This window comes from Papaver somniferum, chromosome 2 (assembly GCF_003573695.1).
Source record: "Papaver somniferum cultivar HN1 chromosome 2, ASM357369v1, whole genome shotgun sequence".
In the NCBI taxonomy this organism is placed as follows: Eukaryota; Viridiplantae; Streptophyta; class Magnoliopsida; order Ranunculales; family Papaveraceae; genus Papaver; species Papaver somniferum.
Genome location: NC_039359.1, coordinates 67961144 through 67986652, shown reverse-complemented (window position 1 = coordinate 67986652; position 25509 = coordinate 67961144). Strand labels below are relative to the sequence as shown.

Sequence of the window (25509 nt, the reverse complement as noted above, 5' to 3'; positions counted from 1 at the left end):
CTAATGTGAGGTTTAGATTGTAGGGAGGAGAATAGGGAGGTAGAGATTAGAGAGCCAAATAGCACTGTCGAACTTTAACAAAGGTATGTCTCGATAAGAATGCCCACTAAATTTAGAAGTTCTTCTTAGAAGTTAAATGCAAAGCTTTGTAACTTTTTAGAGCAATTCCTATGGGAATGAACAAACCCATTCGTTTGTTGAGCCAGGTGGATGGATAAACTAGGTTTTCCACTATGGTAAAGCATTGGGCGTTAAATCAATAAGCGTGCGATCTAGGTAAAAACGTTAGCATCCGTAGACCGAACGCTGCGTTGGAAGGAAAAGCGCTTGCGTCAGAAGAACCAGCGCGGCGTCTTAAGATATAACGCCGACGTTTTTGCTTCTAACGCCAACGGGTAGTTTTTTAAAATTCAAATTTCACTTTTTACCTCTATAAATTACCACCATCTTCAAACAATTCACTCACACCGAAATTCACTTGAATTTTCTCTTCTAAAATGGCTGAAAAGGCGATCACACATTTTTGCGATGCAAAACTTGAAGCTGTTGTTTCTAATATATGAGGGAGTTTTAAAAATATTGAAAATTGTAAAAGGGAAGTGCAAGTTTTAGAAGTTGCTCCAAGAAAATGTTCCGCTAAAAGGAAAATAAGAACTCTAGTTTTGAAAGTTAACAACAAAAAATTCAAAAACAAAGGCGAAAAACTGTCAAAGAGCGCGTTAAATGGAAAATACGTCAGATGAAGATAAACAGGAGGCCAAAACTTGTACTTGATTTTTATTGAAGTTTTTATTATTGTCTAAGTTTATAGCTTGTAAAAGAATTGGCAGTAATATCAATGAATGAAAATGTTTATATTTTAAAATATTTCCACTTTAGATTAAGTGAAATTTATTAGAATTTAAACTTGCAAATAACATCAAACTACATTTTAATAAACCACAACAAAAACATCAAACTACATCAAATCCAGCGACATTCTCTCTGTAAAGTTCATAGCATTCAAAATGCCTAAACTCTCTCCCGCTTTCTTCGGTAAACTTGGTCTGACCGATGGTTTCCAGTTCTTCGTTGGATAATCCAGAATTGCTACGATGAACCATCCACAATACTTCCGTATAATGTTTGACTTCATTAGTGGTGAATGCAATTCTTAGTTCTAGGCTCTTACTGTTTCTTATGGCTTCGTTCTGCGATGCTACAAAATGTCCCAATACTCTTTCCCAGAAATTGCCATTGTTCATTGGTCTCACCATACGATATAACCAACATCGAAACAAGAGCAACATCTTCTTCCATTTTAAATTCCGGCAGCGGCATTCGAGTGCAGTAATGATGTGCTTGAGATGAACCATCTTTTAGAATTCTGAAACACCCTTCGTAACGAAAAGGTTTACCGTGAGCTTCCTCCCAATTATCAAGAGCAATTTGGATCACTTCATCTTCAGTTACACCGCTGAACTTTTCTCGATCAATTTCCATTACCAGAACAACAAATGGCTGGACAGAAAGCCTAATAGATTGAAAACGAGCACGCAATCGACGAGCATCTCGATTTCCTGGATTTCCCGTAAGTAAGACGAACGTTGAAAAAACGTTCTCCAAAAAAGAACCGTCATGAGAAATAAAAACACTAGTGATTACCCTGTGAAAGAAATATACTTTTCATAAAGTTATATCATCTTCTTGAGTAAACTTGGGACCATGATTTCTAACAGACATTTCTGCAAAGGGGGAGAGATTTAGGAAAAAATAAGATGTGATTTTAGAGATGGGAGGAATGAAATTTATAGGTCGAGAAAAAAAAGTTTGTTGTTGGAACTGGAAATTTAACCGTTGGCGTTTGTAGTAAAACCGCCCGCGACTTTCCTTTGAGCGCCCCTTTGAATTACCAACGCCTATTTTCTATTATAAATACATCACTAGGTTTTATTCTAAACCAAACCAACCGATTTATTTCTCATCATCCACCATGTTTTCTAAAGGCAAAGCGAAGCAAATATTACGTGTCGAAGCAAAAGAGGTTTGTCCATTATGTTTCATAGATAACCACAATCTTATGCAATGTCCTTGGATGTATTCAAAGTGTCTGCGTGGAAGGTTGTTCACGCATCAGAATGGTGATTGAATCACAACCGGAAAAGCTCAGGTATTTGCAATGTCAAGATCCCAATTGTCCAGAAGAACAACATATGCTAGATGATGCTATGAAGATTAAAGAAGAAGAAGAAAAGATTGCAACACTCTGCAAAAACTTCAAACTTAAAGCCAAATTGAAGGAGTTATTACACTGCAAGCATTGTGGATATGGATATCACGAATACAAACATTTTCCACAGAGAATCAGTTCATGCTCAAAGCCCGGTTGCATGACTTTTATGCATTTGCGGACTTCTTCTGAAGAAGATACATATGGAAGGCATTTCTAGGAATGTCTCAGGTGTTTTTTGGTGGAGTGTGTTGATTGAAGTTGTAGGACAAATCGATTCACTATGGTATTATGTTATTAAATTTTTTGTTTATTTTTGTTATTTACGATTATCTAAAACCATCAATATCAAGTAATTTAAATTTTTCCTCGATTAAACATTGCACCATCAATTTCATAAATAAAAACATACTGCATTGAACAACCACATCATACATGAGAATAAAAAAATACATCAAATTAAAACAACTACTACATAGGTGTCAATTCTCGGCGGGTGGTGTGGGTGGTGGAATTCCTAGGGCGATGTAAGGATCGTATTTTATGAGCACCCTAAGAATGTTGAAATAAGCATGGAAGTCGAAAGGACGGCCGTGGTGAGATGCTGACCACATCGCTAGAGTTCTGGGTTCCACTTCATGTCCGGCTTCATCGTTGAGCTTATTTTTGTTATTCTACATTAGTTGACAGATGAACTCTGATACATTACAACTAATTACACTAAACGACCGCGGTGAGATGCTGGCCACATCGCTTGAACTTATCTATCACTCAAAAATCTATCTACTTTATCTCCTATCTTGAGACAAAAGTCGTATTGCTATATAGACTTTGATTATACACGTTTGTTATTTCGAGCCGAGTTTATCTCGCTTATCTATTTCTCGAAATATGTGTTCGTAAGCTTTCGCTTTGGCCAGGTTCATCTTTACTAGTGAAGAAAGTCATATTAGTTTCAATTATTTGAAAATTGCTTTGACGAAAAATTGTTTGTGAACAACAACTATATAACTTCCTCTAAGAATGTTTCAATGATTGAAATGAGAGTTTAGAATATATAACCTTGAAAGGATATAAACATTGTGTGGTAACACATACGTGTGTAAGTCCTTATTCCTTGAACCAAAGTATGCGTACTTTGCTGCTCAGGAAAATCGGAACTAAAGTCCGCATACCAGTACCGCACTGTCGGAAGTTCACAACCCGTGAAAATCTGCTGGAGTTTGTGAACTGAAAACAAACTTATTCCGGGGTACTTAAGTCCGTGTACCAGTATGCGCACTTAAGTTGGTTATTTTCTAAAAACGATTATTCGTGAACTTAAATTTTATATAAACTAAGGAATGCATATTTGCAAACCATGGCTACAAAGTTCATGAATCGATTCAAGTGAATCAAATCGTTTTTGCTTCGATTGTGTCTTGTGTACTTCTATAAGATCTAAGCAATTGAACAACTCTCTAACTAGTTCATTTGGGTCATTCGAACTAGTTATGGTAAAGAATAATATGGTTGATATGAAAGTGCTCATATGGCTAACCATTTGGTTAACTAATGTTGAAACAACTAAGTGTACATGTTTGGGTACGATTACACAAACCTAAATAAATGTGCATTTCATTTGTGTGTAACAAGCTATGTTTCGATCTAACAGTTGAAAGATATTAGCTTGAATCTAATCAGGTTTTCATCTAACGGTGAATATTGAATATTTTGTTACCAAGATAACATTGATTGCAAACCCTGATTTGAAAGTCTATATAAAGGAGAACTCTAGCAACTAGGAAACCTAATCCCCACACCTTCTGTGTGATACTAGTTGTATTATCTAGAGTCGATTCTCCTTTAACCTTAGGTTTCTTCTTGATATCCTGTAGGTTAACGACTTGAAGACTTCAGTGGGATTGTGAAGCCAGACCCAACTATTTTCTTTGTAGTTGCGTGATCTGATCTTGCTGTTTCTATCGTGTTGAGTGCAATTGAAATAATTGGATCAAGATTTTATATCTCCGATAGGCAAGATAGAAAAGTAATCACAAATAAACTTTGTCTCATCGTTTGTGATTCCGCAATATCTTCTTTCGCTAGTCGATTAAGTTTGTTGTGAGGTGATTGATAATTCTAGGCTGTTCTTCGGGAATATAAGTCTGGGTTATCAATTGGTTCCTGTTCACCTTGATTTATTAAAAGACGGAACAAAAAATCGTAGGTATTTCTGTGGGAGACAAATTTATCTATTACCATAGACTTTTCTGTGTGATACAGATTTGTTTATTAAAGTCTTCGACTTTGGGTCGTAGCAACTCTTAGTTTTGGGTGAGATAAACTAAGGGAATCAAGTGCGTAGTATCCTGCTGGGATCAGAGACGTAAGGAGCGCAACTGTACCTTGGATCAGTGTGAGATTGATTGGGATTCAACTACAGTCCAGACCTAAGTTAGTTTGTAGTAAGCTAGTGTCTGTAGTGGCTTAATACAATGTGTGTTCAATCTGGACTAGGTCCTGGGGTTTTTCTGCATTTGTGGTTTCCTCGTTAACAAAACTTTTGGTGTTTGTGTTATTTCTTTTCCGCATTATATTTTTTTATACAATTGAAATATCATAGGTTGTGCGTTGAATCGATCAATTGGGAAATCCAACCTTTGGTTGTTGATTGAAATTGATTGATCCTTGAACATTGGTCTTTGGTACCGTTCAAGTGATTTCTCTTGTATTCAATTAGACTCGCAGATTTCTATTTACTTGAGTAACATTGAATCGAAAAAGTGAGATATAACTCTTTGATATACTTTTATTAAGATTAAGTCTGACTGACTAGTTGATTCTCTTAAAAGTATATTAGAGTTTGTCCATACAGATTGCTAAGCGAAATATTAGGTGTGGTTGTAGACCCCCGTTTTTTAAATCTTCATTCATTGAAGATACCTCGTAAGCATATAGATTCCATACCTTGATTGGATATCTTTCTGAAAGGAAATCAAATAGGTTTTATGTCAGAGGAAAAATAGTCAAAAAGTCTTTACTTAGGTTGAAGCAACTCCTTGGCTTGTAAAGGATATTAGCTAATAAATCATGTTGCATTGGGTTTTACAAGATTCAAGAGACGTAAAAGAGCATACTGAAGCTGAATTACTCTTAAGGTCGATTTGGTCTCAACTATAGTCCAGTCTGAAGTATGATAGTAGGCTAGTGTCTGTAACGGCTTAATATAATATGGTATTCAAGTTCTGGACTAGGTCCTTAGGTTTTTCTTCATATTGTAGTTTTTCTCTCTAACAAAATTTATGATATCTTGTGTTATTTCTTTTCCGCATTATATTGTTTATCTTTATAATAAAAATATTACAAGTAACGCATTAAATAACTTAGAAAGTTTTTAAGCCTAAAAGACTTTGTAGAACCTACAAGTTTTATTCTTGAGAGAATTCTTATCTTGAAAGAAAGACTACAAGACTTTTTCTTGTTGGAATTATGTTCTTATAACAGTTCGGGTACATACTATGGTTATTATTTAGATATTGATTTTTGAGATCGTCCAAGTAAAACTTGTCTATAAAGCAGGTATTGGATCTTTACTATTGTTTCGTAATACTGACAAGTTTGTTCAAACATGTTTCCGAACAAAAAATTGGTGGTGTACTTGATATCCTCTTTCTTTCAGTTCTCTTCGTGTCCGAGTATAATCTTGAACTAAAATTGATCATGTTTGATAAATTCCGTCTTCCTAAAAATACCCTATCTTAATTATAGTTATTGTCGTTGACCAGTGAAATTTGCAGAATGATCCTTTTCATACTTCCTATTTTCAAACAAATGAGATTTATTCAAAATATTGATGTCGTTATTTGAACCCGGGAGTCCCAAAAAAAAAAACATGTCATATCCATTAATCATTAGAAGCCGATGTTTCGAGTACAACAGTTGGTTTTGAGTAGTGACTTTTGTACTGATCTTTCCAAGCATAAAGGCATCCACGCCATACTGATCTTTCCAAGCATAAAAACATCCATGCCACACCCAATGCATGCAATCAAGGCTAACTAGTATTCCAGGAAAGTCTCTTTTCGAATTTTCAACTCGTAGTTGGTCGATATCATCTTGCGTTGGTTGTCGTAAAAAACATGGACCAAGATGGTTGACTACAGTTTTGTAAAACATACTGATCAGATTTCGTATGTTTTTGTTTTTGCTATATAAATATACTCATCACAAGCATTCGTTGGCATACCATAACCTAGAACCCTGAGGCTGCAGTGACTTTTTATTTAGGACTATATCCTCATACATTGGTTGCATCAAATTGATAGTTGAATTTAGGGTTTACCGGAAAAAGCTCTCCGATAAGCTTAGTAACCAAGTGATGCAACATACATAAGCGAAGTTGAAAACCTTCATGTCCTTTGAAAATCTTCACATATATATTTTTGTCAATATCTCTCTTGGTTTTGGAGCTAGAGTACTTTACCTGTGTATAATTGTATTACGGCGTTCGTCATCGTTCTTTCATTATCTGATTTTTCTTCTATCTGATCAGAGTCATCCGACTAATGCATCCTTACTTGTTGTTTATTGAGAAAAAGTAATGCAACTGTCTGCGCTTCCTCATTTTCCAAATCATGACCCATAAGATTTTTTCTTTTTTTATTGATTGAAACGATTGAAAACAAGGAATATATTGAAGAAATATGATGAGTTTATGTGAAAGTGTAAAATAGATTGAAATTGTGTGAGCTTATTGTTGGATGGAAGAAGATTTATTTTGGTAGGATGAACATATGGCCGTTGGATCGACGGTCAGAAATGCAACCGTTGTGACAAAAATAGGGACGCTCGACTCTTGTTGAACCGTGACTCGGTTGATGTTACGCTGAGGCTTAGCTCAATCTTGGAGGAGCATCCCAACTAAAGACAGGCGTTCCAATCTTCACCGGTATTCTCTTGATCCACTATGAAAAATGAGGCATAGCTCAATCTTGGACGAGCGTCCCAACTACAGCCAGGCGTTCCAATAATCTTCACCGGTATTTTCTTGATCCACTATGAATTTACGTATCCACGTGGATCATCAAATTGGTAGTTTTGCCAGACTCCTCCACTGAAACTCTATTTTTCCATGGTGCAAAGTAGGATTTTTGTCGACTCTCAAGTCTCATCGGGCTTGCCCCTTATAAACCCAATAAAACTTGAAGAACATTTTTTTTATTCGGGCACCATGCCTCTATCTCTAGGGAACCTCTTTCTCTTTTGTCTAAAACGTGTAGAAAACCACATCGCTTTCCTACTAAGAATTTTGCAATACCAAGTCATTTAGTAATGCAATTGTCAAGCTTATAGTCTGCGTCTACATACATTTCATTAGAGGACAAGTTAATTACGATCTTCCTTGAATTAAGATTTGTCTAAACAAGATTAATCTTGTAAGCAGTTCCAAGTGCTGAGGTGGCGTGGAAGATGGATGGATTCCATCATAAGATTTGCTCTTAATCAGAATCCTACTCAGAAATATGTTTTTTTCCAGGAGTCCACGTCTTTACATGAACATTCTGAAATAAACGGTTGAAAATTTTCACTGGAGAAATAAACGGTTAAAAACACATATCTCTCGAGACAGAGCAAATGGCGTCTATCATTTTTTGTTGTTTCATAGGATGATGGACTCAATTCCTTGACTACAGCTGATTACTGAAAAGTCAATTCAACTGTTTAGTTTGAACCACGCGTGTGACAATACGAGTTTTTCCTTCAAGCAATTTCTCATATAAATTGGCTGCACAAAACTCTACACAAGTTAAATATCTTGATGGCGGTTGAAGAAGCTGTAGCTCTGGCAATACGTGACGGTCATTACACGAAAAATAGTGCTATCAGCCCACCGGAAACTAACAGAAACGGCGAAGATGCCGATTTAGTTATTAACGCAAAAGGTCTTCAGAATAGTCGTTGTTTTTCTTTTGTGAAGATTAAGCTTGAACCATCTGGTTCATTGAAGGATTTAGATTCTGATAAGTTGAAAACAGAAATAAAAAAATGGGCTAAAGCCGTTGTGAAGTTCGCTCGTCAACTCAGTAGTCGTGGCTTTGGTAGCAGCCGTCGCGGTGGTGGTGGTGGTTCTGGTGACTGATTTTACATGGTCATGAGATTGTGCATAATCATAAAACTTTGTCCGGTGACCGGAGCATTCTTGCATGAAGATCATTCAATTTGAACCAAAGAAGTATAAATTTGATGAAGTTATTGGAATCATTTGAATTCCAAACATGTACAGTAATTTGACATTTTGCAGTTTGTTGTATTTTCCGGTGACCTGTTTATAATGTTTCGATTGAATTGTGTATGTGACTTGTATAAATCATTGACAAACATAAATTTTTTGATTTCTCTCAACAAACCCAGTCATGGAAACATTCTGCAACATAGCCGCCAATGATGTGCAAGAAAGGTTCAAATCAGTAGGAATATTCTTTTTCTTTGATCATTTCCTTTCTTCTGTTTGAATTTGCAAAAGAAAGTTTTGCTATAGGCATATAGTAGAAGGTGGTACTCAAACGACTCGATAAGACACGAGAAAAGCAAACTACAATAGCTTCAAACGAAGAATGCCATTGCCATTCAAGTGTTCAGTAACAAAACAACAGCAAAAATCGTGATTGGAGTTCCCGCAGAGAAACAGATTAATACATGAAGCCGAAAAACCTATACATACTCTCCTCTGACTAATTGCACATACAAGGTTTCTTTGCTCATTTTTGTTGTTTTTCCCCCCTGGCGAAATTCAAGTGGTGTTGTATGGTGCTGACGCCAAGAAACCAGTATAAGATTCCAAGATTTGTTTCTCAATGTTGTATTCTTTTCCCAGTTCTCACTCCATCTTCTTTTCTCCAGATATGCTTCTCAGAAGTTGTCTAGAGCAAACATTTTGTGCCTGAGCGGCATTTTTGACACGGTTCGCTTTAACCCATGCTGGTTCCTATATGAAGAAAGAAATTTCCATACACATTAAAATCTAGCAATCCACGCTTGAGAACTCAGGTAGTCCAACATTGTGAGCTGTGTAATATATCTTTGTTTGACAAAGTCTATGAGTTTGTTTCGGATATGTTTAGCCAAAATTAGAGATGAAGCTAAAAGTACCTCAGGCACAAAATGGGAGAACCCAAATTTGATCATCAGCAGAACGTGTTCCATGATGAGGATTGCAGCAAGGCCAGGTTCGATTTTCCATTTCCCCTCCTCATCATACAAGCACACCAGAAGCACACAATTCGTACATATTGACATGACTATCAAAAACTGAAATTCATAAAACCAGAATCTATGTTAGGTGACAAATCCAAGATCAGCCGAGCTTAAATGTCTAAAGAAGTAGAGCAAACCTGAAATATGTTTAGCCAAGCTCCGATTGTTGCTGCATTGCGTGGAACAGGCCGTTTCAACATTACAAGCAGTTTCAATGCATCTGTTCTGATTTCTGTGATATTATTCTAGAAAAAATACCGAACAAAATTAAACTACACATCAACGAACATAATTCTTATTTTCAGTCAGTAAAGAGAGAATACTTTACCAAGGCAGCAAAGGAGAATGCGAGAGGAAATGCGCATGCAAACATCATGATCATTCCAAACTGCAGTGCCAATTCAAGAAAGTCTGCAAGAAATGTACAAATTCTGTTAAGCGAAGAAAATAAAGTGTATTGGCATCACAAAGTTTCACTTTATAGATTACTACCATCAAATAAACCATCTTCAAGTTCTTCGCCAATGCTTGCAGAATAAGCAGGTTTCAGATATTCTTTCTCTACTCTAGGAATCACTTGACTTCTCCCAGTTGAAAATCCATTCTCATGCTTTTTCTTGCTTTGGGGACACGAAATATTTGTGTCAGAACCCTAAGAATAGTAGTTTAATATGCAGAAAAATTCAGTAAACCCAAACAGAACTGGATTGGGAAGATCATATAACATATGGAAGGCCAAGAAGCTAACCGAACAGCTCTGTACTTTTTATAACTGTATTTGAGGTACGGAATAGAGTTTTCCAACAGATTCTCGAACACCTGCAAGAAATTTCCAAATCCGAGTTATAAATAACCCATAATAGGCGCAAAATAGACAGCAGAAAACTAAGCTTTGGTTTAAAATAACTGCATCAATTCATCATGTAAAAAAAAAGGAAAAAAAAAAAACTCCATCAGTTCAGCTATTCTTACCTGAGATACAATTAAGCGTTGAATCAAGACCTGACGAAGGGTCTTGAAGTTGCGGTGCAGAAGGGCATGATAGAATACGCCGATATATGATTGCATAAAGTAAAGACCAAAAACCTGCCAAAGGAAGTGAAGTAAACGCAGACTAGTAAGACATGCAATAAATAGAAACAAGGTTCAACTGATACTTGAGAGTTTTACACTAGTTACTTACCTTGTATACTAAACTATCAGCCCTTGATTCCGAACTTCCATTATTTTCATACTTAATAAGCCTGACTGACACTTTCCCACCGATTCTAGTTAGGTATTGGATGGCGAAAAGATAGATGGCGGTTAACCCAAACCTAAAACCAAAGGAGAACATAAATGAGAGAAGAACAATTTAGCTGGTTAAATAAAATAGTGGGCCAGGTTTTCCTATGTACAAGAAAAAAGCATGACATTTGAAGGCGATCTGTTAGATGTACATCACTTGGATGCTAGACATAGCATTATTGCAGCTATATATTAACTCATAAGAACAAAAAAGATAAACAGAAGGATAAGTCTTACTTCAAAATATCAGATTCCATAACCTCGTATAGATGAGCATAAGCCAACTCAAATGGCAACTGTAAACAAATAATACTCATGATAACCATTGCATCATTTCTGAATCTCAGTAGATGTCCAAACCATTCAGCCCTTCGTAGTGCTTCTTTCTCTTTCGTTTTGTCTACTATTGGTTTCTTTATGAGTTCCTCACGCGGCATAGCAGAACTCCTTTCACTATCAGGAAATTTGCATCCTTGATCCGCTCCTACTGAAGTTTGCCATCTGTCCATAAGAAGAGATTGAGATCTTTAACACTAATATGGGAGGGTATCAAGAGATGAGGGGAAAAAATGTTTCGAAGTTACCTATATAGAAGTGCTGAGTTCTTTCGTTTCCAAAATTGGAAGAAAAGCACCGCCCATGAAATTAAAAATATGAAAAAAATAGGAAGCATGAACAATTGCCAAGGCCTGAAAACAGTATTCGATAAAGAAACAAGCGTTCAGTAAATGCTGATCCATCCATAGACAGCATCTCTTAAGGAAACTGGTAAGAATTAAAAGAACCATACCCAAAATCAATCAACTGCAAGATAAGCCCAAAACCAGCAGGAAAGATTATCCACCGTGTATACATTCCAAGAAATGCGAAGTATGTTGCGACCTACATTGCAGTATGATTTCTTGGTTATAACAATCAGAAATGAAATTGTGCTAGCACAGATAACGCAGGAGAGATGTGAGTGCAGGATTTGGTGACCTTTGAATCCCAGGATGAGCAAAAGAGACTCGGGATTTAGGTGCACCGGTAACATTCTTTTGACCCAAGTAATTTTGGGACTCGCAAAGGTGGAATACCCTAAACCCTTTATAGTCCATGCAAGCAACCACTACCAGATAACGCAGACGCTTTCTAAATAACTCCGCTTAATAGCACCTTTATCCAGCTCAACCACCTTTCCTGTGTTAGCTTTAGGGCTCCTTTACTACTTAATAGGCTTCGCTGCAGTGTAGTGGTTTGACTAATTTTTATGTAACATTTGTAAGTCTTGTTTTGACCAAAACGGAACTACTCCTATGCTCTAATGGAGCCACACTCAGTTAAGTTAACACCTCTCCTTACATATGTAGGCAATCTGGTAGTCTAGACACAAATTCATGATCTTACCTTTGTCCCAAAATATGAGTAAACTTCATCGATCGGCTGCCATGTGAAGTCCAACCAGTTGAGTGCCCAGGTTCTTAAAAGTTGCTTCCTCCTAATCTCATCTACACAAAAAAAACCTTACCATTCTTTAAGTGCCACAATATATATATATATATATATATATCAAGAGGGAGAGAGAGAGAGAAGATTATTAGCATACCATGCAAAGGGAAAACATGTTTAACAACGCCTTCATTTTCCAACCTCTTAAGCAAAGACTCCCCAGGTTTCCAACAAAACTCTTGGTTATCAAACCTTAGTGCTATAACGTAGTCGGTTTCGTTTACCTGCAAGCTTCAGGTTAATATTACAGTACAATGTAATCCAGAACATGAAAAATGCAATTTATGCTTGAAAAATGCTCTAAAGGAGGTCAAGATTTCTAGTAAGAGCAAATTAAACAACAATTGTAAGAAGAAAAGTACTCACAATTCCGTAAACCAAGTGATTGAAACACCGGAAACGCTCACACCAACTGAATAGAGAACCATCAGGTTGCCTTACAAATGCTTCAATTTCCTCCCATTCAAATTGTAACTCCATCCCTGCAACACAAGCCAAGATTATTAACACAACCACAGACAAAGTACATAGGACCATACATTGCCACTTACATGTCAGTAGCACAAACACTCAAAGATGAACCCCAAATCTAATGCAAAAGCATTAAGCAAAAGGATGAATCTATACCTATGTATGTTAACTTCTTTATGTCCAATGCAGCTGCAGCCCTTCCCAATGTCTCTAAAGGAGCTGCTACCTGCAACACAACCATAGACAATTCCGTCAAACTAAATACCAAAAACGAAATCAAACAAATAAATTCAATAAATCTTGACATAAATAACATAAACTAAGCAACACCATTGATGAATGAGATCAAAAACAAAATTCAAAAAAGAAATTCCACCTTTATAAACTCTTCTGCAAGACCAACAACTCTCTCAACAATCAACCCAACTTTCTTCATTTCTGAAACCAACACATCAACACAATCCTCCTCATAATCCACCCTTTCTTCCTTCAAATTCTTCTTTGCTACTACAATCCCAATCTCAAACCCAGTTTGTTCTTCACCATGCCCATTCATCTCCACCACCACCACCCCCACAGCAAAACCAATATAAAATCTCTCTTATAACCACTTAAACAACTAAAATGGCAAAAAGGGTTTGTCTAAATAATCAAAACACCATAGTGGGTATTGAATTTCTGTGAAAATAGAATCAATTTTTTCAAAATTTTCTTTTCTGGGTGAAAGAAAACAAGAAAAAAAAAAAGAGAAGAAACCAACAGATGTTTAGGATTGAGGGTTTTGTGGGAGATGTTGTAAGAACGGAGTGACATGTGGAGGGTATATGTAAGCATTGGGAAAATGGCAGTTTCTCTGGGGCTGAAAGGGGGAGACAAAGGAAAATGATGAAAATTCAGAAAATCTCTCCATTGGGTGGGTGCGTTTCTCAATGTGATATCTGAAAAGAAAAACTGTTTTCTTTTCTTTTTGATTCAGTGAGCTCTCTCTTCTCGTGAATCAATGGCTAAAAATGTCATCATTACTGCTTTACTGTCATCCACAAGACCAAGAGGAGGTTGTTGGATGACTGAATTCATGAATCCTTTGGGTTTAGATTCTCTATATTTCATGTTAGATCATGAAACCATACTGTAAAATTGGGTTTGAGAATTTTTGTCTCTGAATTGTTTTTGTCATACTGTTGCACACATTTAAGATACCCTGAGGTGAAATCAGTGGTCAGATGCATCACAAAGACCCTCTATCCTCCTGCTGTGGGATGGAAAACCTTGCTCGGAAATGGGGCGGTCAGGGGTTCAATCCCTTCTATCCACCATGATCTGGCATCATTTTATTGAAACATATTTCTAAGGATAAGTTTTATGGGATAGATTGAAGATGTTAGATTAGTAGTTAGGTGTTGCAATTTTTTTAAAAAAAAGTGTGACCTAAAAATTAACACTAGTTCTCTCTCCTACCAGTTGCTAGCATGTGAACTAGCAACTAGATAGTTTCGCTGAATAATTCAGCGCTGGAAAAACCACCTTTTCGTGGAATGGTTGGCGCTTGGCGATTTACTTTTTGATCTGATGGCTGGGATTTAAAACGCTGAACGGTTCATCGGTGGGTGGTCCCACCTGACGTGGACTGTTAATCTAGATGTTAGATTAGCATTCTCATAAGACTTAGGTGATTATCCTAACTGACGTGGATTGCCAATCTAGTTACTAGATTAGCACCCCATAAGAGTTAGCCTTAGCTCACAGGCTATTAGGATATGCCAATGCCAAAACCGACGGGTTGGGATCACATCATCTTGCTAATAAAAAATCAGCATTCAAACGAATTTCATAGAAAAGCAGTGAAGCTGGTGCTGCATCTTGTAAAATTAGAACTCTAAAATTAATGTTGAATTCAAAAATGAGTCAGATTTGTTGCCATCTCCACTCTCCGGTGAGTTTCCAGCATGTTCAGTTCAAAGCTCTTGGCGTACACTTGTACGGAATGGGCCGAGCGGTAATTCTCAAATATAGCCCGTTATATTGCTTAGTCCCACATAACTTACAACTGAAAAGAATCCTATTTTGAGGCATACTAAATAATGCCAAAATAGGATAACTAAATAAAAAACAACATCACCCTTATTCACCCTTTTTGATAATGGCATAACTATCCTTACATAATTAGTATTAATGATTATGATTAGATTTGATTAGTTAGGAATTTTAAGGATTGATTAAAGATTAAATTATTAGTGGTGAATTAGTAGAAAATCAAATTTATGTGAGGGAGTTGGGGTTTTTGAGAGGAAGAAGTGAAAAAAAACTTGGATTTTGAATTTTGAGATTTTAGTGATTAGAAGTGACCAAAATGTGTGATTCAAATCAGAGGTAGATTATATACGAGGTTTAATTTCTTTTTATAAGTTGAATCTGTCAAAAAATTCATTTTTTAAAACCCAGATCCACTGACCAGATGAACAGTTCGGCTGATAACTTTTCAGCCGAACCTCAGTTTTTTGAAAATATACCTAGGTTCGGCTGATAAAGTTATCAGCCGAACTTCACTCTGTAAGTGACGAATTTAGGTTCGGCTAATTCGAACAAAATCTAGCAAAGTCGCATTAGCCGAACATAGTGTTTCTCTAAATCATACACTAGGTTCGGCTCAAAATTGATACTCCAAGATCAGCCGAACTGATCTTCTGAAAACCCGAATTTCATCTTTGAAATTATATTCTATCGATCAAACAAAATAAAATCAATCAAAAACAAGATGGGTTTGTTACATATACATTCTAAAATACATCTAAGAGCAATTGAGATTTGGATTTCGCATTCCAACATCGCTCACTTCGATTCTTGTTTGCTTTGCTTGATCAATTTCTTGATTGAATTGGAGTCCAAGATGTTTAATTTTAAAGTTTATTTTGATTTTTGATTTTAGGTTTTTGAGGATAAGGGCACTCTAATAATTTAAATTGTTTAAGGATATATGGGTAATTACACTACCTTTAGACACCCCTTATAAACCCACCCTAGATGGTACAATGAATGAGTATGCCTCAAAACAAGTTTCACTGAAAATAACACCTCATATTTATACACAAAATTAGGAGTTGCCTGCATTGTCCGGGCGTAGGCTTGGGTTGTGTGGTCGCTATAGTGGAGGGCCCATGATGTCGGGTTGGCTTCACAGAGCAAATGAGCACCTTCTGGAGGTGTAAATTAGGAGTTGCCTGCATTGTCCTGGCATAGGCTTGGGTTGTGTGGTCGCTATAGTGGGGGTCCCATGATGTCGGGTTGGCTTCACAGAGCAAATGAGCACCTTCTGGAGGGCACCTGACGCCAGGCTTCCTTCACAGAACAAATGAGCACCTTTTGTTCTAGAGGGCACCTGACGTCAGGATGGTTTCACAGAGCAAACCAACACCTTTTATTATATTGTCAATATGAGTGTCCGTCTAATTTTCATCCGAGCGTAGGCTTAGGATGTGTGGTCACTATAATGGAGGGCACCACGTCAGGATGGCTTCACAGAGCAAACAAGCATCTTCTAATCAATCCCATTGTCCGTCTAATTTTTACTATAGTGAAGGGCACCGCGTCAGGTTGGATTCACAGAGCAACGACCACCTTCCAATCAATCCCATTGTCCGTCTAATTTTTTCAAAATATACACAGGCTTTCCAGACATTTTTTTCACATGTTAATTTTTCACAATATACATAAAAGTAAGCATAAAAAGTGAAGATAAATTGGTCGGAGGGTTGATTCAGTCTTAATTACGTTCCACTCCGATGTCTAATAGTAGTCTAGTGTTGTTTCAGCTTAATTCAGGGTGTTAAAACTGGACTAGGTCCGAGAGGGTTTCTACGCATTCCAGTTTTTCTTGTTAACAAAATTTATGGTGTCTTGTATTATTTCTTTTGCATATTATATTGTTTATCTTTATGATAGAAATATCACAAGTAGTATGTTAAGCAACCAGGCCAGACAATTTTTAAACTCAAAGTATTGTATAAAACATCTGAGATTTGTTCTTTTAAATTTTTAGATTTAAATATAGATTATAAGACTTGTTCTAATTGGAATTCGACTTGTGTATTATTCAGATACATATTAGTTCTTGGATATTGATCTTTGAAATCTTCCAAGAATTTTATCTGTAGTTCTATACATATTGATTCTAAAAGACAATTGTCTATACAGGTTCACGAACAAAAAAAATTGAGGTATACTCGTTACCCTCTCTGAAAAAGCGGGGGTCTAACAACCACACCCAATATTTCGCTTAACAATCTGTATGGACAAACTTTAATATACTTTCTAGAGAATCAACTAGACAGTTAGACTCAATCTAGATAAAAAGCATATCAAAGAGTTTTTATCTCTAACTCTCGATTTAAATCTTACTCAAGCAAACAGCGAGTCTCAATTTAAATACAAGAAAGATAAACTTGGATGGTACCAAAGACCAATATCCAAGTGTCAATCAATTTAAATCAACAACCAAAAGGTCGGATATTCTAATTGATTGAACAACGCACAACCTGTATTATTTCAATTATATAAACAAATGTAATGCGGAAAAGAAATAACACAGACACCAGATATTTTGTTAACGAGGAAAACGCAAACGCAGAAAAACCCTGGGACCTAGTACAGATTGAACACACACTGTATTAAGCCGCTACAGACACTAGCCTACTCCAAACTAACTTCGATCTGGACTGTAGTTGAACCCCAACCAATCTCACACTGATCCAAGGTACAGTTATGCTCATATGTCTCTGGTCCCAGCAGGATGCTACATACTTGATTCCCTTAGCTGATCTCACCCTCAACTAAGAGTTGCTATGAACCAAAGTCGAAGACTTTAATAAACAAATCTGTATCACACAGAAAAGTCTACGATAACAGATAAATCCGTCTCCCACGAATATACCTACGAGTTTTGTGATGTATTTTCAAAAGTTGTTGTAGATAGTGGTGAAAACTGGTTCTTTTCGAACTTGTGAAGGGAATAATTTTTTTTAGATTTAAATAATTTAGAAATGTAAAAAATTCAATTAACAAGTGATATAAATTTTATGGAGAAAATAGGGGTGATGATTCCACCATTCAACAATATTTATGTAGTTTTATTTATTTTTTATTATGCAAATTTAATAATTGTTTTGATTCTAACTATTGCCAAAAGCAGATTCTCAAAATATCAAAGATTAATCGCAAGCATAATACATCAAGAGTATAAAACTAAGCATGTATTATCAAGAGAAAATATATTTGATTAATAAAAATCATTTAAATCATTTATTTTCAATGAAATTAATCATATATAAATATTGCAAAAATTAATCAAATAAAAATTACCACATAAATATTACGAGAAAGGCTTCCTCCGTCACCCATGAGATTGGGTTTAGCTACTCATGATGAAAAACCTCTCAAAATATTTCATTGATGCTCAAAAGTTGATTACAATGAAGAGAAATGTCAAAAAAATCAATATTCGACCGTACTTTGCAACACACAGGAAGCGTCAGGGAAGAACGATACAAATGAAGTGTTGTAAGCACTGTTTCTAAGTCGCGGGAAAGGAATTGGAAATTGTCGCAGTTAAGCGACACCTTTCAACGACTTTCCTGGAGCGTATTTTGTTCTTCGTCTTCAACTACACCAACAAAACTCCTCTCTTCTCTGCGTGATTTTATTTTGATTCTCTCGACTCCTAAACTTTCCCCAAAGACTCTCTCCAAACTTGCTAAACTCTTTAGCCTTGTATTTATAGTGTTTTAGAACAAAAATATCCGACCATAACACCATATAATCTCCCATTAATCCCGTCATTGCTCACTGCCCATATTTAACAATAATTTCCATTTTTGGCTTCTACACACGTTAGATTTGATCCTGCACGCTCTAGTTAGCCTTCTCCACGTCTCAGCACTCTTTCAACGCTAGTAGAACTCCTCCATGCACACAAGAACTTCAATTTTGCTCGTGTTACAGTACACGTGCTCTGTTTTGGGTGTGTGAATCATCACGTGTTTTCCAGCCAATTCCGATCGAACCCACTGCCCGAAATGTGTTCCTTAACCTATATCACATCTCTCTATCAAATTTCAGCCATTGAATCGACCCGTAACCCCTTCATTTTTGTGATCAAACTTCTGCCAGTTGAGAATTTCATTTCCCGCCAAAAAACAGTTTTCAAACGAAGAAGAAAATGTGTCCCCCTATCCTGAACTGGGGTGCGAATAGCAGGTGTCCACTGAGGTGCCTCTTAACCGATAGTGAGAGTCCGAATAACAACTGTCATTCAAGGGTGCCCCGGGCAACTTTTCGAACCGAATTTTCCAAAAGTGTTTATTTCCTAAAAATACATAAAAACACAATATTAGTACAAAAATAGAGTTCCAACAATACGGACATTGAGGACAAATTAGACACAAAAATGCGTCTATCAAATACCCCCAAACTTATTATTTGCTAGTCCTCGAGCAAATTTATTCTAGAAAGGAAAATCATTTGAACCCCTAGGTGGCCCTAGTGGCGGGAGTGTTGTCTCCCGTGGATCCTGCATTCCACGCTTGTTTAGGCGACGGAGACAGGGAGAACACACACATATTGCTATCCAAGTGTTAGTATTTATTCCGATTGGTCTATTGGTCTGGTCTTTTTTTTTTTGAAAAGGTAACTCAGCCACTCTATTTCACCCTAGCAAAGGTAACAACTTGAATCGTGTGCCCCACCAAATCACTTGAAATAAAAGAAAAAATAGAAAGTGAAAAGGACTCGACGAGATATGGCGAAACTATCATGTTATTTCTAACATCTGAGCTCTGTGCTTTTATGAATAGACTCTATAGATGTTTCCATCTAGTCAGATTGGTTCCTCAACTCCTAAAACAAAAATGTTTCCATCCACTTAGATTGGTTAGTGCTATCCTTAATAGGCGTAAATTTCTAGGCTCTGGAGTTTATTTATTGCAACTTAAAACTAACAAAAAGTTTCTTCCCCACCCCCAAACTTAAATCTAACATTGTCCTCAATGTTTCTTATGAAAGAGCAGTACCAAAAGCAACATAACAAGAGGAGAAGTTGGAAAGATAGTACCTGGGTGAAGAAAATCAAAAACTAATATACAACATACAATCCGCCTCGATGGTCAATCAAGGGTAAACAGGGTCCTCCATAGGGACCTCCTAAACATCACCTGTAGGCAAGGGCTCTAAAAAGGGTTTCAATCTCTGACCGTTAACCTTCGAAGAACTTCTACCATCCGGTGACTTAATTTCAACAGCTCCATGAGGAAAAACAGTGCGAACAATAAAAGGACCTGTCCACCGAGAACGCAACTTCCCAGGGAAAAGATGTAAGGGGGTATCATACAGAAGAACTTTTTGACCTGAAGAAAATGTCTTTCTTAGAATATTCCTATCATGCACAAGTTTCATTTTGTTCTTATACTCCTTCGCACTATCATACACATCTCTACGAATCTCTTCCAACTCATTGAGATGGAGCTTCCTATGGGCTCCTGCCTTGTCGAGTGAAAAATTTAGCTGCTTAACAGCCCAATAAGCTCTATGTTCTAACTCAACAGGTAAATGACATGCCTTGCCATAAACAAGCCGATAAGGCGACATTCCAATAGGAGTCTTAAACGCAGTACGGTAAGCCCATAAGACATCAGTAAGCCTAGACGACCGGTCTTTCCGATTAGGATTAACTGTTTTCTCTAATATACGTTTTATCTCCCTATTGAAAACCTCAACTTGACCACTAGTATGTGGATGATACGGGGTAGCTACCTTATGAGTAATACCATATTTCTTCATTAAAAGCCGAAAAGGTCCATTACAAAAGTGCGACCCTCCATCACTAATTATAGCTCGCGGTGTACCAAAAAGTGTAAGTATATTTTCTTTAAAGAACTCTATCACAACCCTATGGTCATTGGTTTTACACGCAACCGCTTCAATCCACTTAGAGACATAGTCTACAGCGACAAGGATGTATAGGTTACCAAAAGAATTAGGGAACAAACCCATAAAGTCAATACCCCACACATCAAAGACCTCAACAATCAGAATCGGGTTCAAGGGCATCATGTTCCTACGGGAAATGGTTCCTAATTTCTGGCAACGTTCACAAGTAACACAGTAACTATGGGAGTCTTTAGACAACGAAGGACAATAGAATCCACACTGCAATATCTTAGCAGCAGTCTTCTTAGCACTAAAGTGACCCCCACAAGCATGATTATGACAAAAGGAAATAATACTGGACTGGTCACTCTCAGGTATACATCTCCTAATAATATGGTCTGGACAATACTTAAACAAATAAGGATCATCCCAAAAGAAGTGCTTAACCTCGGCTAAAAATCTAGAACGATCTTGTTTACCCCAATGTTGGGGCATTCGACCAGTAACAAGATAGTTCAATATATTCGCATACGAAGGTAATTGGGTAACAAAGAACAATTGTTCATCAGAAAGCTATCCCTTATAGGAAGGGAATCATCTGGGGAACTAACAACTAGCCTAGACAAATGATCTGCTACAACATTTTCGGCACCCTTTTTGTCTCTAATGTCTGGAGAAAACTCTTGCAACAACAGAATCCACCTAATCAATCTAGGTTTAGTATCCTTCTTAGAAAAAAGATATTTTAAAGCAGCATGATCAGTATATATGATGATCTTAGAACCTAATAGATAGGGTCTAAACTTGTCTAAGGCAAACACAATGGCTAATAGTTCCTTCTCGGTAGTGGTACAGTTCAACTAGGCATCATTCAGAGTTTTGCTAGCATAGTAAATCACATGAAGTAACTTATTTTCTCGCTGACATAGCACAACACCAATAGCATAATCTGAAGCATCACACATGATCTCAAAGGGTAGGTTCCAGTTGGGTGCCTGGACTATGGGGGCGGTAGTGAGTAATGACTTAAGCTTCTCAAAAGCCTCTAAACAAGCATCATCAAAGAAAAACTTAACATCTTTTGCAAGCAAATTGCAAAGAGGTCTAGACATCAAGCTAAAATCCTTAATGAAACGACGATAAAAACCAGCATGCCCTAAGAATGACCTAATATCTCTTACGGTTTTTGGGACCGGTAAAGTTTTAATAAGGTCAACTTTGGCTCTATCTACCTCTATACCCTTTGAAGATACAATATGCCCTAGAACAATTCCTGAACGAACCATAAAGTGACATTTCTCCCAATTAAGCACTAAATTCTTTTCCTTACACCTAGTCAAAACTAATGACAAATGATGCAAGCACTCATTGAAAGACGAACCAAACACTGAAAAATCATCCATACAGACCTCTAAGAACCGTTCTACCATGTCAGAAAATATGCTCATCATGCAACGCTGAAAAGTCGCAGGGGCATTACATAGCCCGAAAGGCATGCGTCTATACGCAAAGGTACCAAAGGGACAGGTAAAAGTGGTTTTCTCCTGGTCTTCTGGGGAAATAACGATCTGATTATATCCAGAGTAGCCATCTAAAAAGCAGTAGTGACTATGTCCAGCTAATCTCTCTAGCATCTGGTCGATGAAGGGAAGGGGAAAGTGGTCCTTCCTAGTGACCTTGTTCAATTTCCTATAGTCAATACAAACACGCCAACCCGTGGTCACTCGGGTCGGGATTAACTCATTGTTATCATTCTGGACTACAGTAATACCATTTCTTGGGAACAACCTGAACGGGGCTGACCCACTTACTGTCTGAAATAGGGTAGATAATGCCTGCATCTAATAGCTTAAGAACCTCAGTTCGAACTACTTCTTTCATATTGGGGTTTAGTCGACGTTGCATCTCCCTAGAAGGTTTGGTGTCTTCCTCTAAATAGATCTGATGCATACAAACAGTAGGACTTATACCCTTAATGTCTGCTATGGTCCACCCTAAAGCTTCCTTGTTGTTTTGAAGGACGGTTACTAGCCTACTTTCCTGATCTCTATCCAAGTCGGAAGAAACAATCACAGGTAAAGTCTCAGACGGGCCTAAAAACACATACTTCAGGGTATCTGGCAATGGTTTTAGGTCCAACTTAGGAGGCTCTTCTAAAGAAGGAACTAGGGTAGACTTAGAAAATGGTAGTGGTTCGAACTTAGGTTTCCATCCATTACTAGTATCTAACAAAGGGTTGAATCTAACAAAGCATTCACCTCATTAATCACCTTATCATCATCAAAATCAATCCCAAAGTGAGCTAGGCATTTCTCTAATGGATCTTCTAACAAAGTGTTTGGTAATGACTCCTCGACTAATGTTCCTATCATGTTCACCTCTTCTATATTCGAGTCATCTAGTTCAGAGGGTAGCTTACTAATATTAAAAATGTTCAGCTCAATAGTCATATTACCAAAAGACAAATTCATAATACCATTTCGACAGTTAATGATCGCATTGGATGTAGCTAAAAACGGGCGACCTAAAATCACTGGTATTTGGTTCTCTGGGTCAGGGATAGGTTGGGTATCTAGGATAACAAAATCCACCGGATATATAAACTTGTCGACCTCTATGAGAACATCCTCGATCACACCACGAGGAATTTTAACGGACCTATCAGCTAACTGAAGTGTCATCTGTGTAGGTTTCATCTCACCAAGTCCTAGCTTAAGGTACACATGGTATGGCAGTAAGTTCACACTGGCTCCTAAGTCAAGCAACGCTTTCTCAACACGGTACTTACCTATTGTACAAGCAATGGTAGGGGACCCTGGGTCTTTATACTTAGGAGTAGTGGTATTCTGAATAATAGAACTCACATGACTAGCTATGAAGGCTTTCTTCTGGACACTGAGCTTACGCTTTCGCGTACACAAGTCCTTAAGGAACTTGGCATAAGAGGGAATCTGCCTAATTGCATCTAATAACGGAAGGTTGATATTAACCTGCTTAAAAACCTCCAATATATCATTAAAGTTGGACTCCCTCTTAGTCGGAACTAGCAGCTGGGGGAACGGGGCTCTGGGAACAAAGCCGGGCTCATCAGGACCCTCATTGGTCTCTTTGGAGACTCTATCAGTCTTCTCATTTTCTGGCTCATAAGGGTGAACTACAACATGTTCACTATCAGGCATGGCAACCTTATTGTCAACTTTCTTTCCACTCCTAAGGGTTGTAATAGAGTTCACATGATTGTACGATTTCTCTGCTTTAGGATTGGGTTGAGTTTGACTAGGAAACTTACCTTTTTCCCTCAAAGACTCATTTATATATGACTAACCTGGGTTTTCAACTCGGAAATAGCCTGAGAGTTAGCCTGACCTATTCTCTTATTTTCTTCTATACCTTGAGCAACAGATTGCTGAAACTCCATAGTGTTACGAGTTAACAAAGCAAGAGACTCTTCTAAACTCATAATCTTCTTATCCGAAGGGTTCTGAAACTGTGGGGCTGAAGGATTCTTAGGATAGCCAAAACCTGGGGGAGCTTGAGAGTTACTAGACTGACCTTGATTCTGGCCCTTAGACCAAGAAAGGTTGGGATGGTTTCTCCAGCCAGGGTTATAGGTTTCTGAATAAGGGTCAAACTTCTGACGGTTATCGAATCTAGTGTTGTTATAAAGAGCATTGGCTTGCTCTTCAACAGTATGGTCTTCCCAAAAAGGCTCTATTCTACCACTAGTACCACTAGAATGACCTAATTCCAACGCTTCTAACCTTTTGGCTATGGCTGCTATTTTAGCATCTGACTCATAGGATCCTTCTACCCTATTGACATTTCCTCTACTTAGAAGAATTGTTTTCTGGGGTTCCCTATTATTTTCCCATTGTTGGGTCTTATTGGCGATTTCATTCAAAAATGTCATTGCCTCATCAACAGTTTTATTCTCAAACCCACCTGTGCATAAGGACTCAACCATGGTCGTTGTTGAATAGTCTAAACCCTCGTAGAGGATCTGAACTAACCTAACCTTCTCTAAACCATGATGAGGACATTAAGAAATTAAGTCATTGAACCTTTCTAAATACCTATATAAAGATTCTCCCTCTTTTTGAGCAAAAGTACAAATTTGTGTCCTAATAGATGTTTTGTGCCTTGGGAAAAACTTATGTATAAAGGCATATGTAAGTTGTTCATAGGTTTCAATTGACTCAGAATCCAAACTATACAGCCAAGATTTGGCTTTATCTTTTAAGGAAAAGGGGAATAACCTAAGTTTCAGTGCATCATCACTAAGGTTTTTAATTTTCAGAGTACTACATACTTCCTCAAATTCTCTAACATGAAAATAGGGGTTCTCATTCTCTTTTCCTAAAAAGGTTGGGAGCATCTGTAAAGTCCCAGGTTTGAGTTCATAATTTGCCTCGGTTTCAGCTAACTTGATACAAGACGGACGAGAGGTCCTAGTTGGGTTCAATAAAGCTTTTAAAGTTGCCATTTCTGGCACTACCAAAGGACTAGGAGAAATTTCTTCACAAAGACGCAGATTCTCAAAACTGAAGTTTCCAAAAACGGGGCTCTCTAAAGAAGAGTCTTCGAGCTCCCCGCCTCCACAAGAAGAACTACTAGGTTTATCACTAATCAGACGACCTAGAGTATCTCTTTTCCAAGCCCTATTAACAAAATCGGGCATACACTAAAAAAATCAAAAAAATAAAAATCCTAACAGGAAGGTTCTAGCAATCACACAACAGGCTGACTCGACTTTACCACAGCAAACCTAGAGATTTCTAGCAAACAACAAGCATGATGGCTCACTTAGATTGTTTCTAGACTAGCTTCTATATCTCGAAAGGGAATTCGTTACAATTTAAGCAAACCCCTCTGGAATCAATCCGAGTCAAAGTAAGTTGAAT

The 25509-nt window shown here is 37.4% G+C and overlaps 1 protein-coding gene across 2 annotated transcripts; it reads right to left on the bottom strand.

The window, feature by feature from the left end:
- Positions 1 to 8789: 8789 nt before the first annotated feature.
- LOC113347930 (anoctamin-like protein Os01g0706700) lies at positions 8790 to 13879 on the bottom strand. 2 transcript variants are annotated; one of them, XM_026591622.1, is made up of 16 exons: positions 13068 to 13879; positions 12848 to 12917; positions 12587 to 12702; positions 12318 to 12444; positions 12119 to 12219; positions 11523 to 11614; positions 11317 to 11421; positions 10970 to 11233; positions 10629 to 10761; positions 10418 to 10531; positions 10194 to 10264; positions 9938 to 10065; positions 9774 to 9856; positions 9583 to 9690; positions 9341 to 9499; positions 8790 to 9176 (listed from the first exon to the last, which is right to left on the bottom strand). In XM_026591622.1, exons 1-16 carry the CDS (start codon positions 13245 to 13247, stop codon positions 9069 to 9071), a joined length of 1959 nt encoding a protein of 652 aa, XP_026447407.1. In that variant the 5' UTR covers positions 13248 to 13879; the 3' UTR covers positions 8790 to 9068. The 2 variants fall into 2 exon arrangements, with proteins under 2 accessions (XP_026447407.1, XP_026447408.1); XM_026591623.1 differs by having other exon boundaries at positions 10209 to 10264.
- Positions 13880 to 25509: the final 11630 nt, after the last annotated feature.

Bases quoted from the DNA above. Each gene is read 5' to 3' on its own strand.
- LOC113347930 (XM_026591622.1), bottom strand. From the start codon at position 13,247: ATGAATGGGCATGGTGAAGAACAAACTGGGTTTGAGATTGGGATTGTA. The intron at 11,234-11,316 runs GTAACTTCGAAA...TCTTATGGACAG, and splicing joins AACTCAGCACTTCTATATAG to ATGGCAAACTTCAGTAGGAG. The intron at 10,762-10,969 runs GTAAGACTTATC...CTTTGGTTTTAG, and splicing joins ATGGAATCTGATATTTTGAA to GTTTGGGTTAACCGCCATCT.